Source organism: Arachis ipaensis, chromosome B3, assembly GCF_059453495.1.
Source record: "Arachis ipaensis isolate K30076 ecotype BB chromosome B3, ASM5945349v1, whole genome shotgun sequence".
NCBI lineage: Eukaryota > Viridiplantae > Streptophyta > Magnoliopsida > Fabales > Fabaceae > Arachis > Arachis ipaensis.
Genome location: NC_142438.1, coordinates 103,714,975 through 103,742,301, shown reverse-complemented (window position 1 = coordinate 103,742,301; position 27,327 = coordinate 103,714,975). Strand labels below are relative to the sequence as shown.

The 27,327-nt window shown below is 33.2% G+C and overlaps 2 protein-coding genes and 1 non-coding gene across 3 annotated transcripts; 2 read left to right on the top strand and 1 right to left on the bottom strand.

Moving 5' to 3' along the window:
* Positions 1-1,093: 1,093 nt before the first annotated feature.
* On the top strand, positions 1,094-1,201 carry LOC148571865 (small nucleolar RNA R71). Its single transcript, XR_015908564.1, has one exon. It is a non-coding gene; the product is annotated as a small nucleolar RNA R71 (small nucleolar RNA).
* A 10,412-nt stretch (positions 1,202-11,613) lies between these two features.
* On the top strand, positions 11,614-14,161 carry LOC107630709 (Leucine-rich repeat (LRR) family protein). Its single transcript, XM_016333914.3, has 4 exons — positions 11,614-12,377; positions 12,470-13,073; positions 13,155-13,661; positions 13,753-14,161. Exons 1-4 carry the CDS (start codon positions 11,682-11,684, stop codon positions 13,863-13,865), a joined length of 1,920 nt encoding a protein of 639 aa, XP_016189400.1. The 5' UTR covers positions 11,614-11,681; the 3' UTR covers positions 13,866-14,161.
* A 2,666-nt stretch (positions 14,162-16,827) lies between these two features.
* On the bottom strand, positions 16,828-25,965 carry LOC107630708 (long chain acyl-CoA synthetase 5-like). The gene is made up of 19 exons (XM_021119075.2): positions 25,654-25,965; positions 25,070-25,133; positions 24,892-24,981; positions 24,631-24,687; positions 24,499-24,547; positions 24,176-24,252; positions 24,031-24,070; positions 23,851-23,945; positions 23,312-23,479; positions 23,014-23,124; positions 22,689-22,776; positions 22,405-22,471; positions 22,252-22,327; positions 22,055-22,172; positions 21,696-21,941; positions 21,472-21,611; positions 21,143-21,325; positions 20,767-20,886; positions 16,828-17,101 (listed from the first exon to the last, which is right to left on the bottom strand). Exons 1-19 carry the CDS (start codon positions 25,803-25,805, stop codon positions 17,051-17,053), a joined length of 1,992 nt encoding a protein of 663 aa, XP_020974734.2. The 5' UTR covers positions 25,806-25,965; the 3' UTR covers positions 16,828-17,050.
* Positions 25,966-27,327: the final 1,362 nt, after the last annotated feature.

The window sequence follows — 27,327 nt, the reverse complement described above, 5'->3', positions numbered from 1 at the left end:
GAAATGGAATGTGAGTAGTGTTTTCTGTGGTGCCTGTGCCTTTTTGTGCTTCTTCCTGTGGTTGAGCTGTCTCTTCTTCAGCTATGTCCTGTATATCCCCTTCCTCTTTAACATCTTCGACTTCTACCACCTCTTCAGCTGAGGCGTATTCTGGTGAGCTTGGTTCCTCCTGATTCCTCTCCTGCAGTGTGGTTTCGGACCTCAGGGTGATGGCATTAATGCCTCCCTTTGGATTGGGTAATGGTTGAGAAGGGATTCCAGTGGTGCTTGAAGGTTGATTACTGGAATTTTGTGCTGAACCAAGCTGTGTCATAAAAGCTTGCAGAGTAGAGGTGAGACCATTCAGACTGGCGTTAATAGTGTTCACGATGGTACTTTCCATGGCCAGTTGTCTTTTCTCAAAAGCTTGTAATAAATCTTCATTAGAAGATACCGAAGAATGAGTAAATTGAGAGGTTTGCTGCTGATTGTTCGGTGGTCCTTGGTTTTGCCTCAGGTGAGGTGCTCGGTAAGGTTGATTTTGCTGCCTGTTGTTGTTATTATTCCACCTCTGATTTCCCTGATTATCTCTGCCTCCCCTGTTATTGTTTTCCCTCCAATTCTGGTTTGAATTGTCCTGCCATCCATGGTTATTATTTCCACTATGATTGTACCCTTGGTTGGGGCGGTCATAGAAGTTGTGAGTGGATGCCACCATGTTGTCTTCTTGTTGGAGCTACGGGTATTCATCAGTGTAATGGCTGTAATCAGCACAAATTCCGCAAATTCTTTGTGGGACTAGTTGTTGGTTTTGCTGCGGTTGAGTTTGCTGAGCTTGTTGATTCAACTGCATTTGCTTCAGCAGGTTAGTCATCTCACAGATGCTTTGATTTAGAGCAGCAGTCTCTATGCCAGAAGATACTTCTGCAACGGCTTTTGAACGGCCTTGCTTCTGTGTGTGGTTCCGAGTCGATTCAGCTAAATCACTGATCAATTGCCAAGCTTCATCAGTGGTCTTGTACTTCTTCATAGACCCATTGCTGGCACTTTCCAATGTGGTCTTATCTTGGGGCCTCATGCCTTGTGTGATATAGCTGAGTAGCACGATCTTGTCAATCATGTGGTGGGGGCATGCTTTCAGAAGATTATTGAAGCGCTCCTAGTATTCAAAGAGAGTCTCATTGTCATCCTGAACAATTGTAGAGATATCCTTCCTCAGTTTATCAGTAACTTCAGATGGGAAGAATTTCTCCAGAAACTCCTTTCTGAGTGTATCCTAGTTGGATACATTTGCTATAGGTTGAGTGTAGTACCACTCTCTTGCTTTTCCCTCAAGAGACAACGGAAAAGCTTTCAGCAGAATTGAAGTTTCATCAGTGCCATCACGCCTGACAGTAGAACAGGCTGCCTGGAAATCTCTCAAGTGCTTGATAGGCTCTTGAGCAGGTAGGCCATGAAACTTGGGCATCAAATTTAACAGTGCGATCTTTATTTCAAAATCTGTAGCTACCGCTGGATGATGCGCTTGAAACGGTTGCATTGTAAAATCAGGAGCTCCTTCCTCCTGAATGGTAACTCTTCTAGCTACCATGTTTTCTGCACGTAAAACAACCGAATCAGTAGAACGGGGGCTGGTTTCTTCCTCAGATTCACTTTCAGATCCGCCCTCAGAGCGGGCTAACCTACGCTGTTCTCACCTTATTCGTGAAATTGTTCTTTCAATTTCAGGATCGAATATTAGCAAGCGCGGATCAGGAAGTGAACGTGTCATTTGGCGGAAGAAACATGCAGCTCATAGTAGCAAAATTAAATAAAATGCAAATAAATAAATTCTAGTTAATAAAATTAGCACTCTATTGCAACTCCCCGGCAACAGTTTCAAAAATTGATGGGAAGCAGAAGCTGATGAATTAAAAATTTATTAAAATGGTTACGTTGCAAGTATAGTTCTTAACTCACCGAAAATCTACCTATCAATTTAGAAATATGTTCACAGAGAGTTTAAATTAAAATTACTGGGAGTTTTAAGTCCCAGGTCGTCTCCCAACGAGTTGCAGAAAAGTGTGCTGTTTTATTAATCAGATGTTCCAAGAAGTTGAGCTAAGTAAATTGGAATTTAAATTGAAGAATTTTAATTAATATAAATAAAAGCCTTGACTGGGAATTGATTAGTTAGAATCTCTATCATTGATGGAGTGATTTTTAAGATTGATTTATAATTAATGGTTACTCTGTTTGGTTATCATTTACTAGGTAAGGGAAAGTCAAACAAGTTGGAATACCAGATCTGTTCACGAGTTACAACCCACTTAATTCAAAGGGATTGGCGTTGGTGACAGGATAGCAATCCAACATTTAACCCAACTACAAATTTTTCCTTCAATCCTTCCAACTCAAGAGTTCCTTTTAATCAACTCCCCATCAAGTAATGAAACTACTCACGCATTGTAAATAAAGAATCCATGGCACATGAAAGGGAATTAAAAGAAGACATGATTATTGGAATTGAAATTGAATTAAAAAGAAATAATCCTTGCATCAATTAATCATAAAAGTATCTGAATGACAAAATTGAACATAACAAAGAACATGGAAGAATAAAACCAAGTTAAGAGAACAAACTAGAATGATAAAGTCTTGATGAGGAAATAACTCTTCTCAATGTTCCAATGCTAAGACCAATTGAAAATCCAAATTCTCAAAACTAGAGAGAAAAACCTAAGAGAGTGAAAAACTAGATCTAAAACTACTGAATGAATGTGTGTGTTGTTTCTGCATATTCTCTGACTCTAGTCTGCTGTTCCGGGCTGAAAACTGGGCCGAAATAAGGTCCAAAATTGCCCCAACGAATTCTGCAGATTATGCAGATCGCACATGTCACGCGATTGCGTCATCCATGCGGACGCATCGCTTGCGCTTTTTCCTTTCCACCCGTTCGCGTCGTCCACGCTACCGCGTCGCTTGCGCTTTCCAGTCCGCGCGGCCGCGCAAGCCATGCGGCCGCATCACTGTGATTTGCGCTCCTTCGCGCGGTCACGTGAGCCATGCGGCCGCGTCACTTCTCGCTGGTTATCTCCTCAAATTCTTGTGTTCCTTCCATTTTTGCTAGCTTCCTCTCCAATCTCCATCTCATTCATGCCCTATAAAATCTGAAACACTTGACACACAGATCACGGCATCGAATGGAATAGAGGAGAATTAAAATTAAATAATTAAAGTCTCTAGGAAGCAATTTTCAAACATGTACTGAATTTAGGAAGGAAATCTAAATGCATGCTAAATTGATGAATAAGTGGATAAGGATCATGACAAAATCACACAATTAAATACAATATAAACTATAAAATAGTGGTTTATCACTTCTCTTTCAAAAAAAATTATATTTGACTATCTATCGCATGAACCTTGCATAACCATGTTCTTTTCGCAATAAGGCTTTGTCTAGAATCCAGATACAAAAATTGCAAACTTGAAAACCTCTGCAAATTAATTACATACAACTAATAATCCTTTAAATAAAAGTCTCTTGGACAAGCTTGGCCACTAGAATTTCAATACGTCTTTCCCCATTACACTAAAAAAATAAGAGAAAGTATAGGAAATAATGATAATGGTGAATAATAGATTAAAAAAAATTAAAATTAAAAATTAGATTATTAATTATTTTATTTCAGATTTTAAAATTTAAAAAATTAGAATTAGTATTTAAACGCATTCACGTTACGTACGGTTATTTTTAATCTCACCATAACCTCCAATACATGCACAATTTGTAGTAATCGTTTTTCGGTCCTCACCTCACGCCGATGCACCCCTGCTGGCCGAACCGACGCTGCTGCAGCCTCCCGCCGAAGCCTCACATAGTGCCGCTGTAATAAGAAGAATGGGGTGTTCATTTTCTGGTTTGAACGCATTTTGCGATTCTATTAACGGAGGCGGAGATATTTGGATCAACGAGAACTGGCCGTATCGTCAGGCAGCTCAGTGAAGGTGGCAACGCCTATGTCTTCCTCGTCAAGGATGTTCCTGCCGACCATGTCTCTGGTGGTTTCTCTGCCAAGCTCAAACAGTCCTCTCATATTTTCAGTTCACTCTTTTTTTCTTTTCTCCTTCACTTGTCATTGCTTTGAATTGTGCTGTTTCGTTGATGTTACTTTTCTGAAATCAGCATTGTCTAATAGTATCGATGATGGATCAGATATGAGTGAAAGGAACTGTCTACCATCATTTGTACTGGTGGCCGCCGCTGGTAGTTGTCGAACCGTTGAAGGAGCAGCAGTGTTAGTCGTTGTGTCATTTTCACCACGGCCTTTCAGTGAAGCTATTTCAATGGCCAGTTCATGATGGTTATTTTAGTAGGTATGCGGATGGTTATTTTAATTTTTATGTGGATGGTTATTTTATTAGATTGATTTTAGTTATATATAATTAAAATATGCTGGATGTTCAATTCACTATGTATGTGGATGATTATTTTTATCTTTAAGTGGATGATTATTTTCACTAAGGGTGAGCGACGCCAGTGATGGTGTGTGGCAAGCCAAGCAGCGACAGCAAGGAGGAACCCGACGGCGCCGTTTGTTTTCAATTTGGAGGAGAGGACGCCGATGAGGATTTTTGTTGACTAACCAGCAGTGATGATGGGGGCTGGTCGGCGACCAAATGACGGCAACGATGGTAGAGGTTTTGGGGTAGAAGCTGGTGCTTTGGTAAATTAGGGTATAATGGATGGTTAAAATTTTTGAATTACTGAATGAAATTTTTTGATTGGATAATTTGGGTGGAGTGTTTTTTTTTTTAACTTCATTAGGCCAAATTTTCAACCCGTTGTTCACGTTGTTCAGATTCTCCATTGTCTACCTAGCGGAGGCGAAAAAATAATTGTGTTGATTTAATTTAAGAGTTTAATTAAGAGGAATGTTAGAGGATTATAAGAATTTGTTATTTTTGGCCATCAATGTTTAAAAATATGAGATAAACTGATAAAGTATGTTATTAGATTACTAAACTAAAAGAACCAGACTAAAGAAATTGAATTAATGGCTAAGTAATGGAAAAAAATAATAAATTTTGATAGCCCGTTAGTATTTTTCATTAATTAATATGTTAATAATAAAATAAATTTTTACAAAAAATACAAAATTTAAATTTTAATATATTTATTATGTATTTATTAAAATAAAAATATTTAAAAAATTTTATTAATAATAATTATGGATATATTTTTAGCTTAATTTATACTTAAATATATTCTAGAATAAAGTAACAATTAGGTCCCTAGAAATTTTGCATTTGGACAAGTTAGACCCTGAGGGAAAAAAAAAGTAACAATTAGATCCCCCAGAAAATGAGACGTTGGACACGTTACATCATTCCGTCATCTCATGTAACAAAACGGAACAGAATTACTTTGCTGTCCCATTGCGTGAACTAACGTGTCCGTTTCTGCCACATCTGCAATTGGACGACATCGTTTTGTAAATTTTCTTCATTTATAATTTTTTTTCTCTTTGCCCTTAACCTCCAGTTACCCTCTGTTTTTACCTATTAACCCTAGGGGAGAAGCCGAAGTCAAAGAGTCTTGGCTCTGTAGTAACAAAAGTCACGATTCTTCCTTCAACGTACCAGCAAGAAAGACAACGTCATCAAGGAAATCGGTGTTAGCGGAGATATCCTCGACTTAGGTAAAAAATGTTGATGCTTTTGTCAGTTAGTGTATCCCTTTGTCAGTTTCTTTCATGGTGGTCCCATTGTTTGGAACAAATTGTTTAATCTTCTGCAAAGCATGGTGGCCTCGTAATTTTCAACTTAATTGCATGACACATTTTGCCACATTTAGAAGTATTTATGCATTTGTTGTTACTTTTGGGGCTTCCGCTTATTTGTTTATGATTGTTGAAACTAATGATTAGCAGAAAGACTAGTATCGCTTTATGTCATAATAAAAAAAACAAACATGTTTCTGATTCTTTAGTTAACTGTTATCCCAATTAATTCAAATGATAATTGTATTTCTACTTAGCAGATGGAGGAATTTGCTATTCCTGTGTTCAACTATGGAGGAAAATTTGTGAGGAACAAACATGGAGAGTTGAGTTACCGGAATGGGTTAGTTGAGAGATTTTCAGAGATGGATCTGGACCATATGAACTTCTTTGACTTGAAGGAATTATTCAAGAGCTTGGGATACGATGATTACAAAGCAATGATGTGGTTTGATTTGAATGCTGCTAATTTTGAAGTTGGTTTGCATCCTATTTTTGGTGATTCAGATATCAATGCTTTAAAGGAGCACAAAATGCAAAACAAGGAGTGTGAGGAGTTCTATATATATTTTGAGCATCATAATCTTGGTGGTGAAGATGCTATAGGGTGTGATGAAGCTAGTGATCCTCTTATTTCTGAAGATGACAGTGATGATGATGTTACGATCGTGCTGAAGATGAGTTGTACAAGCCTCTACCCTCCTGGTTTTGACCAATCAGACATTGATATCGAAGAGGAGCATGCAAGAGTGGTGAAAAAGAAGAAGACTGCAAGCAGTAATCGTTCTCTAAAAGGAAAGAAAGTTACTAATGAAGAGATTCATGTCCTTAGCGATTCTCCTAAATGTCAAAAGAAGAAGGAATATAAGAAGGTGAGGAGGAGTTTAAGACTGCAACAACGAGCTACACAGCATGTGGGGAGCTCTAATTCAAGTCAGCATCCAATTGAACTTGGAGATGATGGAGATGAAGAACATTGTGAACATCATGAACATCTAGAAAATGCTGAAGAGGCTGAGGATGACCTTTTTGTTGGGGCTTTTTTGGGGGAAACACGCGCTCACAAGGAGTCAGATAATGAGAAAGTGTTTGACTATGAATCAGAGGACTTGCACACTCCTGTTGAAAGCAATACAGAAGATGATGTTCACAGGACTGGTTTTGATGATTTCTTGGAGGGTGCTGAATTTGGGAAAGTGAAGCTAGAAATTGGTATGAAGTTTGACACTTTGGACCAGTTCAAGAGAGCGCTAAAGAACTGGACAGTTGCTCAGGGTAGAGAATTACAGTGGCTAAAGATTGACAAGAGGAGATCAAGAGCCAAGTATGCTGAGAAAAATTATCCCTTCTTAATGTTTTGCTCATAGAATTCATGTGAAGATTGTTTCTAAATTAAGACTTTTTTCCTGAGCATACATGCAATCGAGACTTTGGAAGCAATCAAGTAGATGTTAAATGACTTACTGAGAATCTTAAGAAGCGATTACGGATACAGCCAAAGCTCACCCAAAAAAGCATTAGAACACATAAAGCATGATTATAACATGCAAATTCACTACAAGAGCATGCAAAGGACACTTAAGAAGTCAAGAGACTTAGTAATTGGTAAGGAAAGTGAACAGTATAGCAAATTAAGAGATTACCTGACTGAGATTTGAGAGATGTTCAAAAACACGGATAGAGCTTCATATCTGACCAACAAAAGGTAAAATTTGTAGAATATTCTTCGTATGTTAGCATGTTTTGATTGTTTATCATCCTTATGGTACTGAATTGTATGTGTTTGTTATTAGGGTCTGGTTCCTACAATTTGAAAAGTGATGCCCAATGCAGATCATAGAAACTGTGATGCACATTTGGAAAAATTTTTTCAAGCAATACAAAAATAAGCAAATCAAAGGTGCTGTGTGGGAGTGTGCTAAATGCACAATTGTAGTTGAATTCAAAGCAAGTATGGAGAAGTTAAAGAGAATAAATAAAAATACATGGGCCTATTTGGCTAAGTTTGAGCCTGCTATGTGGGTCAAAACATACTTTAGCTACTGGACTAAGGTAGATAACTTGATCAATAACATGTGTGAGGTCTGGAACTCAAGGATTGTTGATTATAGGGCTAAACCAGTATTGACTATGTGTAAAAAACTTAGATGTTATATTATGAGAAGGATGACAAATCACAAGATACTTTTGGGTAGATACAAGGGAAAGATTGCAGCAGTTCAACAAAAGAAATTAGAGATGCTAAAGAAGGCTAGTGATAAGTGGCAGCCACAATAGATTGGTGATGATGATCGAATCAAATATGAGGTTCAGTGTGATCGGAGGAAGGTGTCGGTAAATTTGGGTCAAAGCACATGCACATGTAATGTGTGGCAATTCACAGGTTATATCTAAACTTTATACAATAGAATGTTAGATTACATGTAGAAATAGGTTGTTAACTGGATTAGCTGATTTGGTTTGTTGTTGTTGTTTACTTGTATGTGTCAGGAATGCCATGTGTACATGCTATATCTACAATAGCTTGGAGAAATGAGTGACCTGAAAACTATTGTCACCCATGGCTGCAAATGACCTCATTCAATGCTACATACCAATATTGTGTTCAATCAGTTCTAAGTGAGCAATATTGGGAGAGGATAGAGAGATCAAGACCTATTCCGGCCAAGTTTAAGAGACCCATTGGGCGTCCAAAGCTACATACAAGAAGAAAAGATCTTGTTGAGCCACTGCTAAATACAAATAAAGTTAGGAGAAGCTTCACGGTGACTTGCAGCAAGTGTGGTAAGTTTGGCCATAACTTCAAGACACGCAAAGGAGCTCCAGTAACTAAAAGAAAATAAAAGAACCAGATCCTCATCAAAGAATAATACACAAGAAGAGGTACCGCTGTCTCAAAATACTCCCCAGCCAGAAAATCAAGAAACCATTGCTGAACCCAACCCACAGCCATAAGTAAGCAGAATTAATTATATATTCACACTATTCTTAAGGTTTTAGTTATCTGTTAGTGTTCTATTTAGGGATTTAAATGTCATATTAATAATTTTAAGGGGTTTAGTTGTCATACTATTAAAATGGTTAATCGATTATTTTGATGCTTAGTCTGATATTGGAGTAACTTTTTTATTGATATCTATTCAGCCAAATCCGGTTCTAGCAGAAAATCCTAACCCAATGTCACTACTTAAAATGTTACACCAATTGGATATGTGACTAATGGATCTGCCAATAATACAAATGTTGCAAGTAATTCTAATGATGCTATTCAACATGGGACTGTGACCAATGGATCTGACACTAATGTAACTGATGCAACTATAAATTCTTTATAGAGGATATTATTCCTACTGTATTTGTTTGTTTAATATCAAATAGATGTAGATCATAGTGAATTTTTATGTGAACATTACAGGGCCAATTGGATGATGCTGTAAAGGAGAGAAAAAGGAGGACAAGAAAGTCTACAGAATTCAGGCCTCCTGGACAAGCCCAAGCCCAGTTCAAGCCTCTTAGACAAGCCCAAACCCAATATAGGCCTCCTGCTCCAGTCCAAAACCAAATGAGGCTTCCAGCCCAAGCTCAAGGTCATAGTAGGCTCCCTGCAACAACAACTGTCCAATTTAGAATTTCAACTCAAGTCCAGTTAAAATCTCTGCTACTAAGCCACTGAATCCAGCCTTATTCAGAAAAAACAATCAATTGTAAGGCCTGAACAAGCTCCACCACAACAATCAACAACAAATTCAATTGATGGTATTTCTACAAAAATTCTGACTACAACAAGTTTGAGAACAACTTTAAGAATGTTTTAGTTCATTCTCACCCCTAGATTTAAGCCTTAGTTAAAGTCTTGAATTGATGAAACTGTAGTATTTTGGATATGATCGATTAGTATTTTGGATATGATTGTCTAGTATTTTGTGCAGACTTTCTTTGGACTTAAATCCTTTTTGAATTAGACACAATATATTATGCAATTATGATAATGTTTTCATGTAGGTTTTCTTTTGATTTAATTACACAGACAAGTGTTCCGTCTCTTTTTGGATGAACTCCTGTAATTGAAAACAACCTTTTGGAAGCTTAGATAATATAACAATGTTCTTATGCCTATTATAGTTATATGATTTCTTTCTTTCATTTCATCAATGTGAACATCATATTCATTAACACCAACTTCCATCATATATCATACAATGATTCAAAAATACTTATTCATTAGTACATTCACAATAATACAATTATAAATACTACTGCATTTATGCGTCAGCTATCTAATATGATTCACCCAGAACCTTTGCTCCACATTCACAATAATTACAATTAAAAAACCAGCCATAAAATACACAACATTTTTAAATCTACTACCAGTAATTTTACTTGGAGTTTTCTAATTTCTACAATCCATTTCCAATCTCACAATTCTCTCTTCCAAATTAATTAATCTATCCTCCACTCCCTGTTTTGAACTTTGAACCTCCATATCTCCAGTAACATCATCCAACCATCTAAAAAATTTGTAGTATGTCAAATTATCCTGTAATAAGAACAAAAAAATATACCATAAATGATAGATATGAATTTCAATTTAATGGAACACTCAAAACTCAAAAAATAAATTGAATTAACAATTACCCTATAGTTTGTGCACCCTAAGAACAACCTATATGAATTTTTTACTGTTCCATATTTGTATATTGTTGCATATAGTTGACAATTACATTTGGGAGCAATTTTATTGCTGAAGCGTCTTTCATGTGTTGAGTCACCCCTATAATTTCAACCGCTGCCTTCATTCTTTTTCCTTTGGCGCCTCGTGCTTCTTGAGTTTCGGGTGCTATTCATTTTGCGTTGTGCTAAGGTTTTGTTTCAGGGTGAATAATTGAGATTTTGAACAATTAGGGTTTGGGACATGTTAAAATTAAACAACATAAAAGGACCAATTTGTCCTCATCATTTAGAGTAATTCTAATGTGGCATTTAATGGACACCTCAATCACATTAATAGTCCATGTCAATGACGCCGTTAGTCTCACTAACAGAAGGATGTAACATGTCCATGTTTCATTTTCTTGGGGATCTAATTGTTACTTTTTTTTCCTCAAGGTCTAACTTATCCGAACGCAAAATTCTCAAAGACCTAATTGTCACTTTACTCTATATTGTGTTTTCAAGTCATAGTTTAAATCCTATCATTGAGTTAGGTCTTTTAATTATTTTTTCTCATTTTATCATTTTATTATATATGGAATATAATGGGTTAATAGTCAAATTAGTCCCTCAAAGATAAGACATTTTTCAAATTTAACCCTAAAATTTTTTTCAATCAATTTGGTCCTTCAAAGATTGCAAATTAATCATATTTGTCCTCCAGTCACTCCATTAACAATTTTTTTCAAAGATTGATGTTGTAAAATATTAATTGATAACATATATAATACCTGATATGTCTAATTGGATATTTGACCAAATATGTTTATGAAAATTTATTAATTTAGTCATTTTTCTCAATTACAAAAATTTTATTCCTAATATGACCTAGTGACTAAATTGATAAATATTCGTAAACATATTTAGTTAACGTCTAATTGAACATGTTTTGTGTCATGTGTGCTATCAGTTAACATTTCACATCATTAATCGTTGATGAAAATTGTGAGTGAAATAACTGAAAGATAAATATGATTAATTCATAATCTTTAAAGGACCAATTTAATTAAAAAAATCTTTTAGAAACAAATTTAAAAAATGCTTTACCTTTCGGAACTTATTTTACTATCAACCCGGAATATAATTCTTGCATCCAAATTCTTTCCACTTGCAATAAAAGTTATATTTATATAAAAATTAAAGCCCAAGTCAACATGAAGAAGGTTTTACCAGAAAGGAAAGATAGAGCCATAGAGGCGCACGTTACTTGAAGCCCAAGAGGTTATGGCGGAGGCCCATGTTCGCATGATTTTGCACACAAGAAGGAAGGAAGCTTCTTCTCGATCCCAGATCAAAGTCAAAACCCGAAACAAACACAAACACAAACACAGACACAGCACACAGGTTTCAGAAGAAATGGAGACGATCAAAGGGAAGAGTGAAAGCGAATTGGTGAGGCTGTGCATAGAAGCTGCGTGCGAGAGCAGAGAGAGCATCCAGAAATGGCGGATGCAGAGGCGGACCTTCGACCATCTCCCTTCTCATCTCGCCGACGGCCTCATCCGGCGCCTGGTGTCCCGGCGGCTCCTGTACCCGTCGCTTCTAGAAGTGTTCAAACAGAGCGCCGAAGAAGTTGATTTGAGAGGCGTTTACAACGTGGATGCAGAATGGCTTGCGTACTTGGGAGCGTTTCGGCAGTTGCGGTATTTGAACCTTTCCGATTGCCACAGAATCACTTCTTCTGCTCTTTGGCCTATTTCTGGAATGGCTTCTGTTAACCACTTGCACCTCTCTAACTGCTCCAAGCTCAACGACGCTGCTATTCATCACATTCTCTCTCTCTCTAACCTCCAGAAATTACAAATCTCGCAAACAAGTGTCACCGCCAAAGGCATCAAACTTCTCGCCTCCCTTAAAAACCTCTCTCTTCTCGACTTAGGCGGCTTACCTGTTGATGACGTCTCCTTAACTTCTTTACAGGTTATTTTTTCATCTTTCCTTTATTGATTTCTATCGAGTTTCGTGTTTTGTTCGCTTCATGAAAACGCTACTTCAATGTCGTGATGTCTCAGGTACTGAAAAAGTTAGAATATCTTGATCTATGGGGTAGTAAGGTATCAAATGAAGGGGCTAACATCCTCAATAACTTCCCCAAGTTAACCTATCTAAATCTTGCTTGGACTAATGTCACAAAATTGCCTAATTTATCATCTATTGAATGCCTCAACATGAGTAATTGTACTATTGATTCAATACTTGAAGATGATGAAGCTCCTTTGGCAAAACTTATTCTCTCCGGTGCTACATTCAGGAGCGAATCGGAGTTTCTCTTACACGCCAATACAAACTTTTTGTCCTCTCTCGATGTAGCTCATTCTGGCCTTAGTAAATTCTTCTTCTTGAGTAAATTGAAAGTGATAGAACAGCTCAATCTCAGCTCTTGCATGGTCACTGATGATTCGATTGAAATGATCGCGGGTGTTGGTGCAAGCTTGAAGAGTTTGAATCTGACTGGTACCAAGGTCAGCTCCGCAGGCATAGGGATTTTAGCTGGACATGTCTCCAATCTTGAGATGCTTTCATTATCTCAGACACTGGTGGATGATACTGCCATCTTGTATATCAGCATGATGCCTTCTTTAAAGGTTCTTGACCTTAGCAATACAATAGTGAAAGGTATTTGCTTACTTGACATATTCTGATCATGATGTATACAATGGCTGCTTTGATGCTAATTATGTTTATTTGTATACTCAGGATGCTTACCACAGGAAAATACCGACCACGGCTCACCACACTCTCTAACAGCTCTACAAAGTCTTAAACAATTAGAAAGCTTGAATTTGGAATACACACGAGTTAGGGATGAAGCTTTAAGCCCTTTGTCAAGCTTCAAAGAGCTGAGATATTTGTTTCTCAAAAGTGCGTCACTTGCAGACATCTCACTTTACTATTTATCATCAATTCCTAAATTGACAAGTCTTAGTATTTGTGATGCGGTATTGACAAATTATGGGCTTCATGTGTTTAAACCTCCTCAAACACTGAAACTAATGGACCTCCGAGGTTGTTGGCTCTTAACTGAGGACACTATCATGTCGTTCTGTAGAATTCATCCACAAATTGAAGTACAGCATGAACTTGTTACCATTGTTCCTCTTCACCAAGGTGGACCAAATCATCCTTCTCCGTCTCAGTTAACTTCAAAGGCTACGCAAGCAGCTAAAAAGAATGAAAACTTGTCTATATCTCCAGATTTTATAGGTATTACCGCACTACTGAATTCTATTGCCTTAGTAAGATGGTATTCTTTTTTATGATATTAATTTCAGTTTTCTGGTTTATTTGGGCATAGATCAAAGGTTGAAGTATAGCAGAGACGAATTGCTTGCGTTGCAGTTCATGTCTTTGCCTATTGTATCCTCTAGTGAGAGTGGCGATTCAATATTCAAGCAACAGTTAAATTGAATAAAGGTCTGCGTTGATGTAATTATCTAAACCGACGGTGTTGGTAATTTGTAAGGGTGCACTCTGCTTGTTCAGCTGTCTTTTGGGAAAGGAAAGAAGTGGCCATGAGATAAGGGGCACATACCGTAATGTTGTAACTTGTAACCTATTTCTTTTGTTTTAGAGTAAGGTGACAATGAGGTCTTTTACAATTTTGACTTCGGACTAAATACTGTATGTTTGGATTGTAGTTTGTCAAATTGAGAGTTTTATTCAATTTGAATAAAAGTGATTTATAGAATTGATTTTGGTAGAAATAAGTTTGTGTCAATAAGTCATGTTTGACAATTCTTTACTAAAATTAATTTTGATAAAATAAATATTGTTTGGATAATATTAGTTAAAATCATTTTTAGATAGATAATTATTTAAAAGGACATGACATTAAATTATAATGTTATTTTTTTATACATGTTTAATTTTTTTATATATTTTTTATATAATATATTTTTAATACTCTTAATATTTTTTTTAGTACGTTATAATTTTTAACTATTATTATTATTTATGGTTAATTTCTTTTGTTTAATTTATTTTATCTAATAGGATCAATAAATTTTATTATAAAAAGATAATAATAAATATAATACACAAATTATAACTATAAAAATATATAATGTCAAATAAAAAAAGTAATAAAAAATATAAAATAATAAATAATAAAAAAAGAGTTCATATAGAGAGAAATAATAATAATTTTATAAATAATGCAATAACATATATAAAGGATAAAGTTGGTAAAAGAAAAATAAATGTTAAAGGTAATGGCTAAAAGCACGTTAGTGTAACGGAGAAGTTAGAAATGATTGTTTCTTTTAAGAAGTTCTACCGTATTTTTTCTCTTCAAACGTGGTTACAAATACATCGTTAGTCTCTGAACAAAAAAAAAAAAATCAATTTTGGTCTTTTACGATAGCAAACGAAGGACACATGATCACCTTCTATCAATTCATTAAGGGTTAAGTATGATTTTGGAAAAATTTTTTCGTCTTCAACCTTTTTTTGCTTATAAATTTTTTTCTAAGATTTAACTTGGTTTTAAAATTGTCCTTTGGACTAAAATGCCCTTCTCCTTATTCTCTAAAATCCTCATGTTCTACTCTTCTTTTTCTTTTTCTCCATTACAGAAGCAGAAGCAACTAGAAGCAGATAAACAAGGCAAGAAGCAGAAACAGAAGCAATACACATGGACAAAGCAACCAGAAGATGAACAAGGCAATACACATTGAGGATCAGAAGAAACAAAAAACAACAAAGTAGAGTCTTGCCTTCTTCTCCAACAAAAGAAATAGAAGCAAAAGAAACAAAAATAGAATCATGAAAGCAGAATGGAATTAGAATCAACAACAATAATAGAATCATAATAAAAAAATAATGTAATTTACAAAATCAACAAATCCACAAATAAAAAAAATTCAACAATATAATTTTTTTTGAAGCACAACGACGAGGACGCGAAGCACAGCAGCAAGTGACGAGGAGCAGCAGTGACCGGCGAGGAGGAGGAGCAGAAACGGCAAGCGGCGCGCGATGTCCACTCTCGCAGATCTATCTGCTGGCGTCGACGTCGAGCGAGGAAGAGGAGCAGCAGCGAAATTTGGCAGCGAAGACGCGAACGACGAGGAGTAACGGCGGCGGATTCCCTTCCCCTTCCCTTCCCAGCTTCCCTTCCCCCTCTTCTTTCCTGAACACCCCCTAAGCGTGATTCCCTTCCCCTTTTTCCTTTAACCCGTATTTTTTTTAGTTAAGGATAATTTGGTAATAAAAATTAAAATTTTGCTAAAAAGAACCATTTTAAAATTAAGTTAAACTTTAGGGATGATTTTGTAAGTAAAAAAAGGTTGGGGACGAAAAAAATTTTCAGCCCCTATCTTAGGGACCAAAATCGTACTTAACCCATTCATTAACTAAAACTTAATGGTGATGTTTATATATACTGTAATTATTCTGACGTGTCTATCTATGAAAGATAGTAATGTAGATAATAACTTTTAGAGTAAAATTTTACTTGTTTTGATAAGATTTGTAATAAATAGATAACAGTTCATGTAACAGAATAAGACATGCACTACTGTAAATAACATAATACATGGACAATTTTATTTTATTTCGCAACATTCATTGACAGAAGGACGTATATGTATATAGTTTACTATCTTGGAAGACCTAATTAATACTTTTTTTTCTTCAATAGCTAATTAGTCTAAAGTCAACATCTTTGAACATGTAATTGTCACTTTATTCTTTGTTTTATAATATTTCCTTTTCACCAATATTAAAAGAGAAATACATTTCTCCGATTTTTGGTAAATTTAGTTTTCTCTTTCTTCTCTTAATTTTCTTGATTCTGTCATCATCATTATAATCCTCAGTATGATATCTGTCTTAGCATCGACCTTAAATCATTTCTAGTTTCTTTCACTTGTTTGTTTGTCTTTCTCATTTTCCAGACATTCTATTACCTCTCTCTCGAACACACAAAATTTTGCTTTTTTGGTTAGTTGACATGGTTTTAAACTTAATTTTTGACTTTTAGATCCGCTTCGATAAGTAGTTTTATTTTATGTATATGAAAAAAAAAAAAACCCAAAAAACAAGGAAGTTACATTTTTTCCCTGTAAGAAATTTTATAAGCGTAATAGAAGAGTTGAAACTAAAATGTTTGGGGGAGTTTAAAACGAGTAGCTTTTGAGAAATTAAACGAGTAACTAAACAAGAGTAAAATTTCTCAAGAATTTACTCTACAAAGTTGAATCTATACTTCCCATGACGTTTTATACAATGTTGTTACCAGAGTATATTTTAATACTAACTATCGGAAGACGACGGGATGAACGGGTTAATAGCATCCATAGATGGTTAATAAGGCTCCAAAATGTGTAACTGAGTACAGCATTGGAGCATAAGAGTTGACATGCACATTCTCAATATCCGTTCATTGCTGTCGCAAGAATAAGCATATTGCATAATTAATATTGTTCTAAATATAGTTTTACCTAAGTCCTTCTACGGTTCAGTTCAGCAGCTATCTATGAAAAACCATCTATAGAATCTTCGAAAGGAAAGTTTGAGGGAAAAAAGAGGGCGAAATCTCATGAAGAAAAAAAAAAAAAGTTTCCATGAAGGTAGCTCCAAGTAGTAATATCTTACGCACTGGTTTTGTTGTTTATTGACTTGTACATTTCGTCAATATTATTCTGTGCACAAAAATAAAAAATTGCAGTCAGTGCACAGATTTGTATCCACAGAAAATGGGAAGAGAAGAAATCCAAAAGAATAATGTAGTCCAAGGCTGAAAGTCCTACTCCATATACCCTGTTATTTCTACATCTATACTATATAATTCACCTATATATATATATATATATATATATTAATAATTATGCTATATATACATCAAAATCAGTTACTAATATAAAATATATATTGAAATATAAATACACATTAAAAATAAATTAAACCACACATTTATACACAAATATATTAATGACTAATTTTAATATGTAAATAATATTTTTGATATACTAAATATGCTTATATAATAGACAAGCAAATTATGCTTATACAGAGTGACGAAATCAGATAAAGAATAATTGTCTAAATAATTTTGATATACACTCTACTTAAAATAACTTTGTCTAACCTTATTTAGGATATTATTACAAAATTTGAGTTATTTTTCAAAATCCCATTGCAAATAATTAAAATAATTTGTTATTAAATTTCATTTTTTGAATTTTTGAAAGTTGTATCTCATTTTTTTATTTTAATAAATTATTAGAGTTGTAGAACTATCAATTGGAATTGATATTATTGAAGTTATATTTTCTTTTTTTAGAATATTAACTTTTCTCTTAAAAATTATCAATTCTTTAATTATTTTATTATTATAGTCGTAAAAAAATTGAAATATATAAACTATAAACTATTTAAAAAAATTATAGTTAAAATGATAAATATTAAAAATTACAATAATTATTGAGCATTTGAATGCTGTTTAGTAAAAAAGTTTCAATAAAAAACTCATAAATAATAAAATAATTTTAAGTTAAGTAGATAAGAAAAAATTTACAAAATTAAAAATTAAAAAAGTTTATAAAATTTTGGAAGGTTTTGTATTTGTTTCATTGAGTGTTTTAATTAGTCAAAATTTAAGAAATCTAATTATTTTGGTTAACTATAAAAACCAATGGATATACAAATTATCCTTTTGTATATTTCCTAACAATCATTAAAATATGTTTATTATTTATATCCTTCAGATAACTATAGTGACTAGTGGATATATTGATTATTCTTTTGTAATTCTTCTAACAATATTCAATTTACATTTAATTATTAATTAATATTACTTAATTGTTCAATTATAAAAAAATTAAGCTGTGAAACTTACAATTTGGGTTAAACTTTTAGGATTTAAAGTATATATTTAGTACTTAATTTTTTACATTTAACAAATATAGCTTTGATTTACCTTAAATAAATTTTTGTAATTATCTTTATAATATAATAGAATCACGTATATATATATATATATATATATATATATATATATATATATATATATATATATTATAATTTTGGGATAAAATTAAAAATATAGTTTTAACAAGGGTATTGATTTATTAGTTACTAAACTTTATATTTTAAATTTATAAATTAATACTGATTTTAATATTTTTATATATAACATTTATATTATTATAAACTTGTTTATTTTATTGTATAAATTAAGGTATAGCTATTTATATTTATATATTGACAATACTTCAAAATAAATAATATTTTATCAAATAAGCCAAAATTTTTTCCATATCTTAATAGTTATAAAAGATAGGTTTGTGTTATGAATTTATTTGTTGTTACATAATTCAATTTATTAATACAATTATAAATTTAAATATAGTGCTTTATAACTTAGTTATATTTATATTTTATCAAAAAATTTTCGAGGCCACCAATTTTAGTAATTTTAGTCCGTATTTGACTACCACAAACACTGAATATGGGTGTATGGTTTATTATGGATATAGTCATTAAAACTTATAGTTATAAAAGAGGGTAAAGTATTAAATTAGTCTTCTACGTTTGGACATAATTTTATTTTGGTCTTTAAGATTTAAAGTGTTCTATTTGAATCTAAAAATTTTATTTACTTTAATATAGTCTCACCGTGAGGTCAAAGTTAAATAATTACGAAATGTCCTACATGACATCAGTAAAACAAGATCGATAATTTGGAGAATAATTACAAGCTCCAGAGACACAAAATCAACCGTGGATGCATCAATACATTTATTTATAATTCTTCTTATAATTTAAATGAAATATTTTCTATAGAACTAAAGAGAATGATAAATAAATGTATTGATGCATTCACAGTTGATTTTGTGACTCTGGAGTTTGTATTTGTTTTCCAAATTATCAACCTTGTTCTTGTATTGCTCTTGTATTGCTGTTATGTAGGACATTCCGTTAATTATTTAACTTTGACTCCAGGGTGAGATTACATTGAAATTAAATGAAACTTTTTTGGATTCAAATAGGACATTTTAAACTTTAAGGACCAACAAAGAATTATGCCAAAACTTAAGAGACTAATTTAATACTTTACCCTATAAAATATAAATTTAGTTTGAAAATATTTTTTTCTTTATGAACACATTGGTATTGCTTTTAATTTTCATCTTAGGAATAAGATTAAAGATTTAAGTGCCATGTTAAATATTTAATTTGTATACTGTTTTTGTACATTATATTAATTTAAGAATTATTCCTTTAGTGAAAGATTAGGTTATATGGTTTACATATATAATTTAAACGTTAAATTTTGGAAATATATATACTTCATAAATATGTTTTTTAAATTGAACAATTAATATTAATTTTGTTTATTTTAAAAAATATATTTGTAAATTAATTAATATTTATATTATTTTAAAATTATAGAATTATATATGTTATTTATAAATAGAGTTAAAATTTTAAATAAATAATATTTTTCGTTTTTTTTTTCTATGACTTTAAGATCTCTCATGCAATAGCAAGAGATCCTTCGATTAGTTATATAAAAGGATAAAGTATAATTTTTAAATCTAACCATTTCGAAAAATTTAAAAAATATTTTTAATATTTAATTTGATTTAATTTTTTCATAACGTCTGAAATAAATTTTAATTTTATTTTTTATCTTATTTTTTGTTAATTAAAATTTTTCTTTTCAATTATATTCTTAATTTCATCAACATCGCGTACTCATCTTCTCTCATCTTTCCTCATCTCCAAATCTCAAGTTAGCAACCTCTCCTTTGATGTCTCACTTTTATCATCATCATTATCTATTATTCAACCACCCATTCCCCCACCACCATCACACCTCTCAAGTTAGACATGATGGAAGTGGAGTGAGAGAGGTGTGGTAAAAAAAGATGATGTAGATGATGGAGCGGAATCGAATAAGTTTGTAGTGACATTAAAGGTGATAGTGAAGTGCAATGACAAAGATTAGATGATAATGGAGGTGGGGGAGTGGAGGTAGTGGCAGTTGGGGTGGAGTGAGGTGTGATTGTAGTGGTATGAGAAGATGCTGATGATGGAAGTGGAGAGGATGAGATTATGTTGGTGGTGATCATATGGCTAATTAAGGGTATAATTGAAAGGAAAAATTTTAATTGACAAAAAACATAAGATAAAAGGTAAAATCAAAATTTATTTTAAATACTAAAGAACAAAATTGAATCAAATTAAATGTTAAAGATATTTTTAAAACTTTTCAAAAATGTTAGAACAAAAATATAATTTACCCTATAATACAACCATACTGATTTAATCTCAGTCATTCATCAACAAAATATTGGTGTACCTTGTAGTATTTATGCATCTGAGGTCTCTTCTTCTTAAATGTTGGCGTGATAAGGTCACGGTCTTGGTCAAAAGGAACCGGGTCAAGATGAATCGCTTTTATGAACTCAAAACCTTTCAACTGCCACAAAACAATATTCAGGATCAAATAAAGCTTCAGCTGACGAACCTGTACATACTCACATAGTATAGGCACTTCCATCCATTTATTCAAATCAAATACATTTTTATAAATATGGAAAAAGAATTAGATAATGTTGATTTAAATGTAAGATAAAATGTAAACAAAAAAAATTTCTACTTGATATGTATAATGTGACTATGAGCTTTTAATTCAAAATGATGATGGCTAAATGTAAGTAGAAGTAAAATATGACCTTTTTTGCCTTGGCAGTATTTACGAGTTCTGCAAGCACGTAGGCTTTTGCCTTTGGATCTTCACATAGAGAATTGTAGTCCTTGGTTATATTATTTTCTTCCGCCCACCTTTCAAGTGCATCTTTCTTGGGGTTAATCACGGCAACAAGGTAGGCCTCGAAACTGCTTCCATAGACCCATATCTGAAACGAGGAGGTTCAAACATATATCACAAATACATCTGTTAGTTTGAATAACAGTGTTTCTCTGGCACGCTTTTCCTATGCTTCTCGAATAAGTAAGAGGATAATAAAACGTTTAATTAAAGGAAAGGATGGATAGGACATACTGATTCAAGAACAGAGCTTTGACCATAAACATTCTCCAGGTGTTCAACAGCAACATATTCTCCTTGTGAAAGCTTAAATATATTCTTCTTCCGATCAATAATTTTCAAGTTTCCATTTGGTTGCCACTCTCCAATATCCCCTGTTTAATAGATCGAATAAAAGCGTGACCATGCATGCAGCAATGCAATCAATGAATCAAATAAATGAAATGGAAAGAACGAACCTGTATGGAACCATCCATCTATTATAGCCTCGTTGGTGAGATCTTCCCTTTTGTGATACCCTGAACACAAAGTACCACCCCTTATACATACCTCTCCCCTTGGTGTGCTTGCAAGGGCATCATATCCCATGTCAGGAACAGATTCCAAGCATGCATCCACATATGGTAATGGAACCCCCACTGTACCAAGCATGTCGAAGTTGTTTAATAGCTGGGCAAATGATGCCGCACCCGTTTCAGTCAATCCTATTTCAATTTTTACAAATCAAATAAGTGAAAGGGTCCCATATATAACAAAAAGTGAAATTGTCAAGTCTCAATCTGTAAGAAAGGGGTATTATTAAGTAAATCAAGTATACCATATCCTTGTATGACAAGAGAACAAGTCACAACCCGCAAAAAAAGTTCCACATGTTTAGCTAGTGGTGCTCCTCCAGACAAAAGAATTCGTACTCTACCCCCTAAGCTTTGTTTTATCTGAAGAAAAAAGATTATGAGTATATTTGCTGTTTAATGGCAAGGGTTTGGTGAAATAAGGCCTATAAAATAATGGCACCTTGCTAAATACAAGGCTGTCAAACAATGGAGCTGCGTCCTCAACGCCTACTCCGTTCATTAGATTATTCAACTTGCTGCACTCAAATGTATAAAGTCATGATTTGCATACATTCAAGTATCACAATATAACATTCAAGAACAAAGTACTTACTATGAGTAAGCAAAATTGAACATTGTCTGCTTCACAAACCCCCCGGCAGAAATCTTATTTTGCAAGCCTGTATATCACTTAGGGATTGGGGTGAGGTCTGTCTTTCATGGTTGATGGTACTTTATTCAGTCAGAAAAATAGAAAAGGAATTTTAAAAAAAAAAAAGGCCATTCCAGTGTGTTGGAAATAATTAGATTTTTAGAATGTAATTTTGTCCTTGATGAAATTATGATATGTTATGTTGGACAGATCACTGTACTGTCAACAAAACACAAGAAGCTTACCTGAGTACACTCTTTCAAGCACACGTGGAACAGCACAGAAAATAGTTGGTCTTAGCTCCGCAACGTCTTCAAGTAACAATCTGGCATCCTTTATGTCCCAACAAAATAATAACATCAAAAGTTTAATTAGTCTTTGGGGATAAACCAAATCCAAACTTTAATAATTACATCAACCTTCTCTTTTAGGTTGTGTTTATAGTGCAGAATAAAAGAGAAAATAAAATACAGAAATAACACAGAAAGTTGTGTTTCTGTTATGTCCCACATTGTCCCCAAAAAATCAAACCATGCCTTTAGTAATAAAAGATTTAGCACGCGTACTCACCCCACGCCAGAATCCTATTGAGGCACCAACATATATCATTGCCTCCTCAATGACCCTATCAAAGATATGAGCAAGGGGAAGATATGATATATACACTTCTTTGTTCCGCAACTGCAAACCAAGAAAAGGAGGAGAATAAGACAATCAAAGATAGCGAAATATTGATTATATAGAACATTAAATTTTTTTATTTTTTATTTTTATAAAATGGTATGCATAACTTAATGAAAATCAATTACTTTGCATATAGGAGTCCACTATATGTTTTGTACTGAGTAGCGATTACTTATTTACTTACAGAGTGTTTGCAACTACTTAGAAATTGCAGTATCGCAGATACCGCAGTAAGTACGGACTCATTGGATAACAGGACTCCCTTAGGGTCACCAGTTGTTCCACTTGTATACATTATTGTACAGATGTCACTCTTTTTTATCACAGGAAGATCAAAATTCTGATTTTCACCCTGCCACAGCGATCAAAAACACCAATTAGGCATTCAAGAACACAAAATATCCACAAAAATAAACTAATGGTGATCAAATACTAAGAAGTGAGAGGAAAGAATATGAGTGAATATTTATAAGTGCTAGAAAAATAAATTCAAAAAAAAGTCCTACATTTTAGTTGAAGTTTCCATGTGTAAGAAACACCGTTATTTTGTTATTCCTACTGAAAAATCTGCTTTTACTAATAATTTAGTACAAATGCCGATACAACAATTTTTTAGTATGATAGTAAAGTGCGCATGACAATAATAGTAAAAGAATGAACTTTGATTTAACTTGACAATTAATGGTAGAAAATGAGTAATAATGTGTGACATGGATGACCCACCACTTGTAAAAATTCATCCCATGAATAGCTTTTCACCCCCAAATTTTCAACTTGTTGCTTTTGTACTGGAGTAAACTTTCCAAAGCTCACAAGTGCTACAAAAAAGAAATAAATGTGATTGCTTCTTTATAATACAGAGACATTTTAGGAAACCTGTGTAGAGAATAAGTGAAAACTTACTCTTGAGAAACTTTGATGCATTTGGAAATGTCTTCAATAGCTGAGAAGTTTCAGAAATAAATATATCAAAAGGATTGATCACAGTTAACAAAAAATCATGCTTTGTAAGAAGATAAGATGTAACAAATAATTTTAGTAGAAGAACCTCAGATATCTTCTTTTCTTCTACAAAAGCAATTGAGATTTCTGCATGGCATATAATAAACTCCACTGCTCCAGCACCTGAGCATACACATACATATGAATGCTAATAAAAGTCAAACATTGAAAAATAAAGATTAAAATACTAATACAGAAGATATTCTTGGTATGAAAAGAACCTAGGAACAAAAGTTATAAACACTAAGGCTTCTGATATACTATATCTATTATCAACGAGATTCTGTATTCTTTAAACTTGGGACAATGAATTCAAACTTAAAAGGATCTTTTAAATGGTTAGTCATGCTAAAGAAGTTAAGGACTCACCTAATGTATCATACAAAGGAACACAATAAAGTCCATGAGCATTACAGGCCTGTAGTTATGTTGCACTTAGTCAACAAGAAACATTGAGAGGATGACGAAACAAAATGTGAAAGCGAAGAAATGAAAATGAACCTCCATGCTTATTATCCACCCAGGGCAATTGGCACCATAGATACCGCATTTCACTCCCTGAAAATTGGCATCATATTGATTAATCTCAAACTCCAAGAGATGATTCTTCCCTAAGAAAAATAAAATAACTAAATGATCATTTCTAAGCTCTTCATGAAAAGATAGCAGCAGCATCAAAGAAGAAGTACCATACAAGAGCATTGATCAAAACAAGTGGAAAAAAAGGTTTCCTTTTGTGGTAAATAGGCATAGGTGACTTACTTGCCCATAACCACAACTGCGGATAGAGCTTCCAACTTTCTGTATCACTTCATACACTTCTTTGTAAGTTTGCCACTTGTACCTGCCAGCCTATAAATAGTGACACAAAATTCACAACACAATAGCATCAGGAAATTTCGCGCAAGACGAATTCAACAGAGAACAACAGAGAATTTACTTTTGCATTCTCAATTTCCCGGGTACCAAGCATTGTATTTGTTGGATACTTCTCATAAGCCGATCTGTAAGAAAAAACATAAACACTCAGAAAAAAATAACTATCACTGTTTTATTAATACAACTTGATAGTATTGTTGAATGAATTATGAAAACCATAACACCTCACATAAAGTAATTTAGAAGCACACACAACTAAAAGAGTAACTAGGACTTGCTTGCCTTAATTAACACCTTCAAACAAATGTAAAATTTGATCATTTCAACTGTTTATAGTGAAATATGACTTCTATATGATGCAGGCACGTGTTTGTCATTATAGTGGTTTGCTCTTTTATAATTCAAAATCAATAATCGATTACAAAAATATTTATCAAAACATCTATACATAATAACAAATTTATTGTTTTTTTTCCTTGATATTATGCGAAAGGCATATATAGGAAGATTGAAATGATCATATAAACTCTACTCTCTCTGAATGGTTAAAAATGTATAAAAAGCAATGCATGGATCTAGCAAAATCAAGCGGGACAATAGAGCGTATTGGACATAGTTGCATGCAGGCATGGAGAAGAAAGATACCGGAAAATGTCCCAACAGCTATTGAGAACGTCGATGGGAGGAGTAGTGGAATCATTCGGATACTTGCCCCGGTAAACGGGACCCATTGATGGTTTACCTTGTGTTGCTTCCCTCGCTTTCTCAACCTCCACGACATATCTCATGCCTTCCATCCCTGTCAATTCTTGATCACTCAATGCAAGAGTGCTCTTCCTTGGGTGTTGTGCCTCTTGTGGTGTAGTGTGATGTGATGTGATGTGAATCTGATCTCACTTGTAAGATTGCTTATTCCTTATTACGTGAGATACGCTTTCCAGTGGTCAATAATCTCTCACATCATTATACAGCTTCTTTTCCGCGAGATTATTTCATTTCCTGGCTACACTTGTTTAGTTTCTGTTATTCGAGTGGAGTGAGCGAGTGACCTTAAGGCTTTGTTTGGATATCGAAAAAAAAAAAAAAGAAAAAGAAAATGCAGAGAAAATAAAAGAAATAGTGGAGTTTGGATAAAAAAATAAATAAATAAAAAAATAAAAAATATTGTTTGGATAAAAAAAATAAAAAATGTTATTTGTATGTTAAAATCAATTATTAAAATTTGACACCAATATATTTATGTATAAATACATGTGTGGTTTAATTTATTTTCAATATGTATTTATATTTCAACATGTATCTTATACTGGTAGCTGACTTTGATGGCTGATTTTGATATACACGTAGCATTACTCAAAAAAATTATAATGATATAAAATTATATTAATATTTTTATCTATATTATATGTAAATTATAATTTATTAATAATAAAAGGTAAATGCATAATTTTATTAATATTTATCACATTTTTTTTATTTTCATCTCATCTTTAGAGTAAAAATATTTTAGTGGACTCCACACTATTTTCTTTCTTTCCACTCCATTTTCTCTCATCATCCAAATAACAAAAAATTTATTTATTTATCCATTTTCTTTCTTTTCATTTTCTTTTCCTTTGAATTTTTCCAACCTAAACAATGTGTAAATTTAACTTCGTAATTCAATAAATACTGTTATTTAATTTTTAAATAAACAAAAAACATATTATAAAATGGTGAATTATACTTAACTCTCTCTAAAATAATATGTAAGTTACTTCCTATGATGTGTCACATTTTAATTGGATATTTACTTTTAATCTGAATTACTATCTTAACTATAGTAGGGCTATTTTATAATTAAATTATTATTTGAAATAGATAATGGTATAATTTCTTAAAATATTAAAAACTAAATTCATTCTTATTTTTTCAAATCATTGTTACCTAAAAAAAAATACCTCTTTCGTTGATTGAAACACATTTTCACTCCTCAATTCTTTCTTCGTCACGTAGCTTCGATCCTTTCAAGCATCATCTTCGCCGTCGTGATAAGAAGCGCTCGATCATCGTCAAGAAATTTGTACTGCGATGGATCCAATGAAACAAGAAAAAAGGGTTACAGACACTATTTGAAAGCATCATTTATAAGATTGACTAACCATAAAAGTTTGACGGAAGACATGGAAGAGGTGTTTTTGTTTTTGGGCTATGGTCTGGAACTGACTTGGCCAAGTGATAAACCCCAATTTTGTGGTTTATATTGTGTAGAATTTGGGGGGTTTTGTCAATATTTCTCACACTTATTCACAAGAAATGCATGGTTTTGTGTTCACTTCC

Excerpts from the sequence above, each read along its gene's own strand:
- LOC107630708 (XM_021119075.2), bottom strand. The coding sequence starts at position 25,805 with ATGGAAGGCATGAGATATGTCGTGGAGGTTGAGAAAGCGAGGGAAGCA. Across the intron at positions 24,548-24,630 it reads GGTGGATAATAAGCATGGAG|GCCTGTAATGCTCATGGACT; the intron begins GTTCATTTTCAT and ends ACATAACTACAG. Across the intron at positions 22,472-22,688 it reads GCTTGAAAGAGTGTACTCAG|GCTTGCAAAATAAGATTTCT; the intron begins GTAAGCTTCTTG and ends AGTGATATACAG.
- LOC107630709 (XM_016333914.3), top strand. The coding sequence starts at position 11,682 with ATGGCGGAGGCCCATGTTCGCATGATTTTGCACACAAGAAGGAAGGAA. Across the intron at positions 12,378-12,469 it reads TCTCCTTAACTTCTTTACAG|GTACTGAAAAAGTTAGAATA; the intron begins GTTATTTTTTCA and ends GTGATGTCTCAG. Across the intron at positions 13,074-13,154 it reads TAGCAATACAATAGTGAAAG|GATGCTTACCACAGGAAAAT; the intron begins GTATTTGCTTAC and ends TTGTATACTCAG.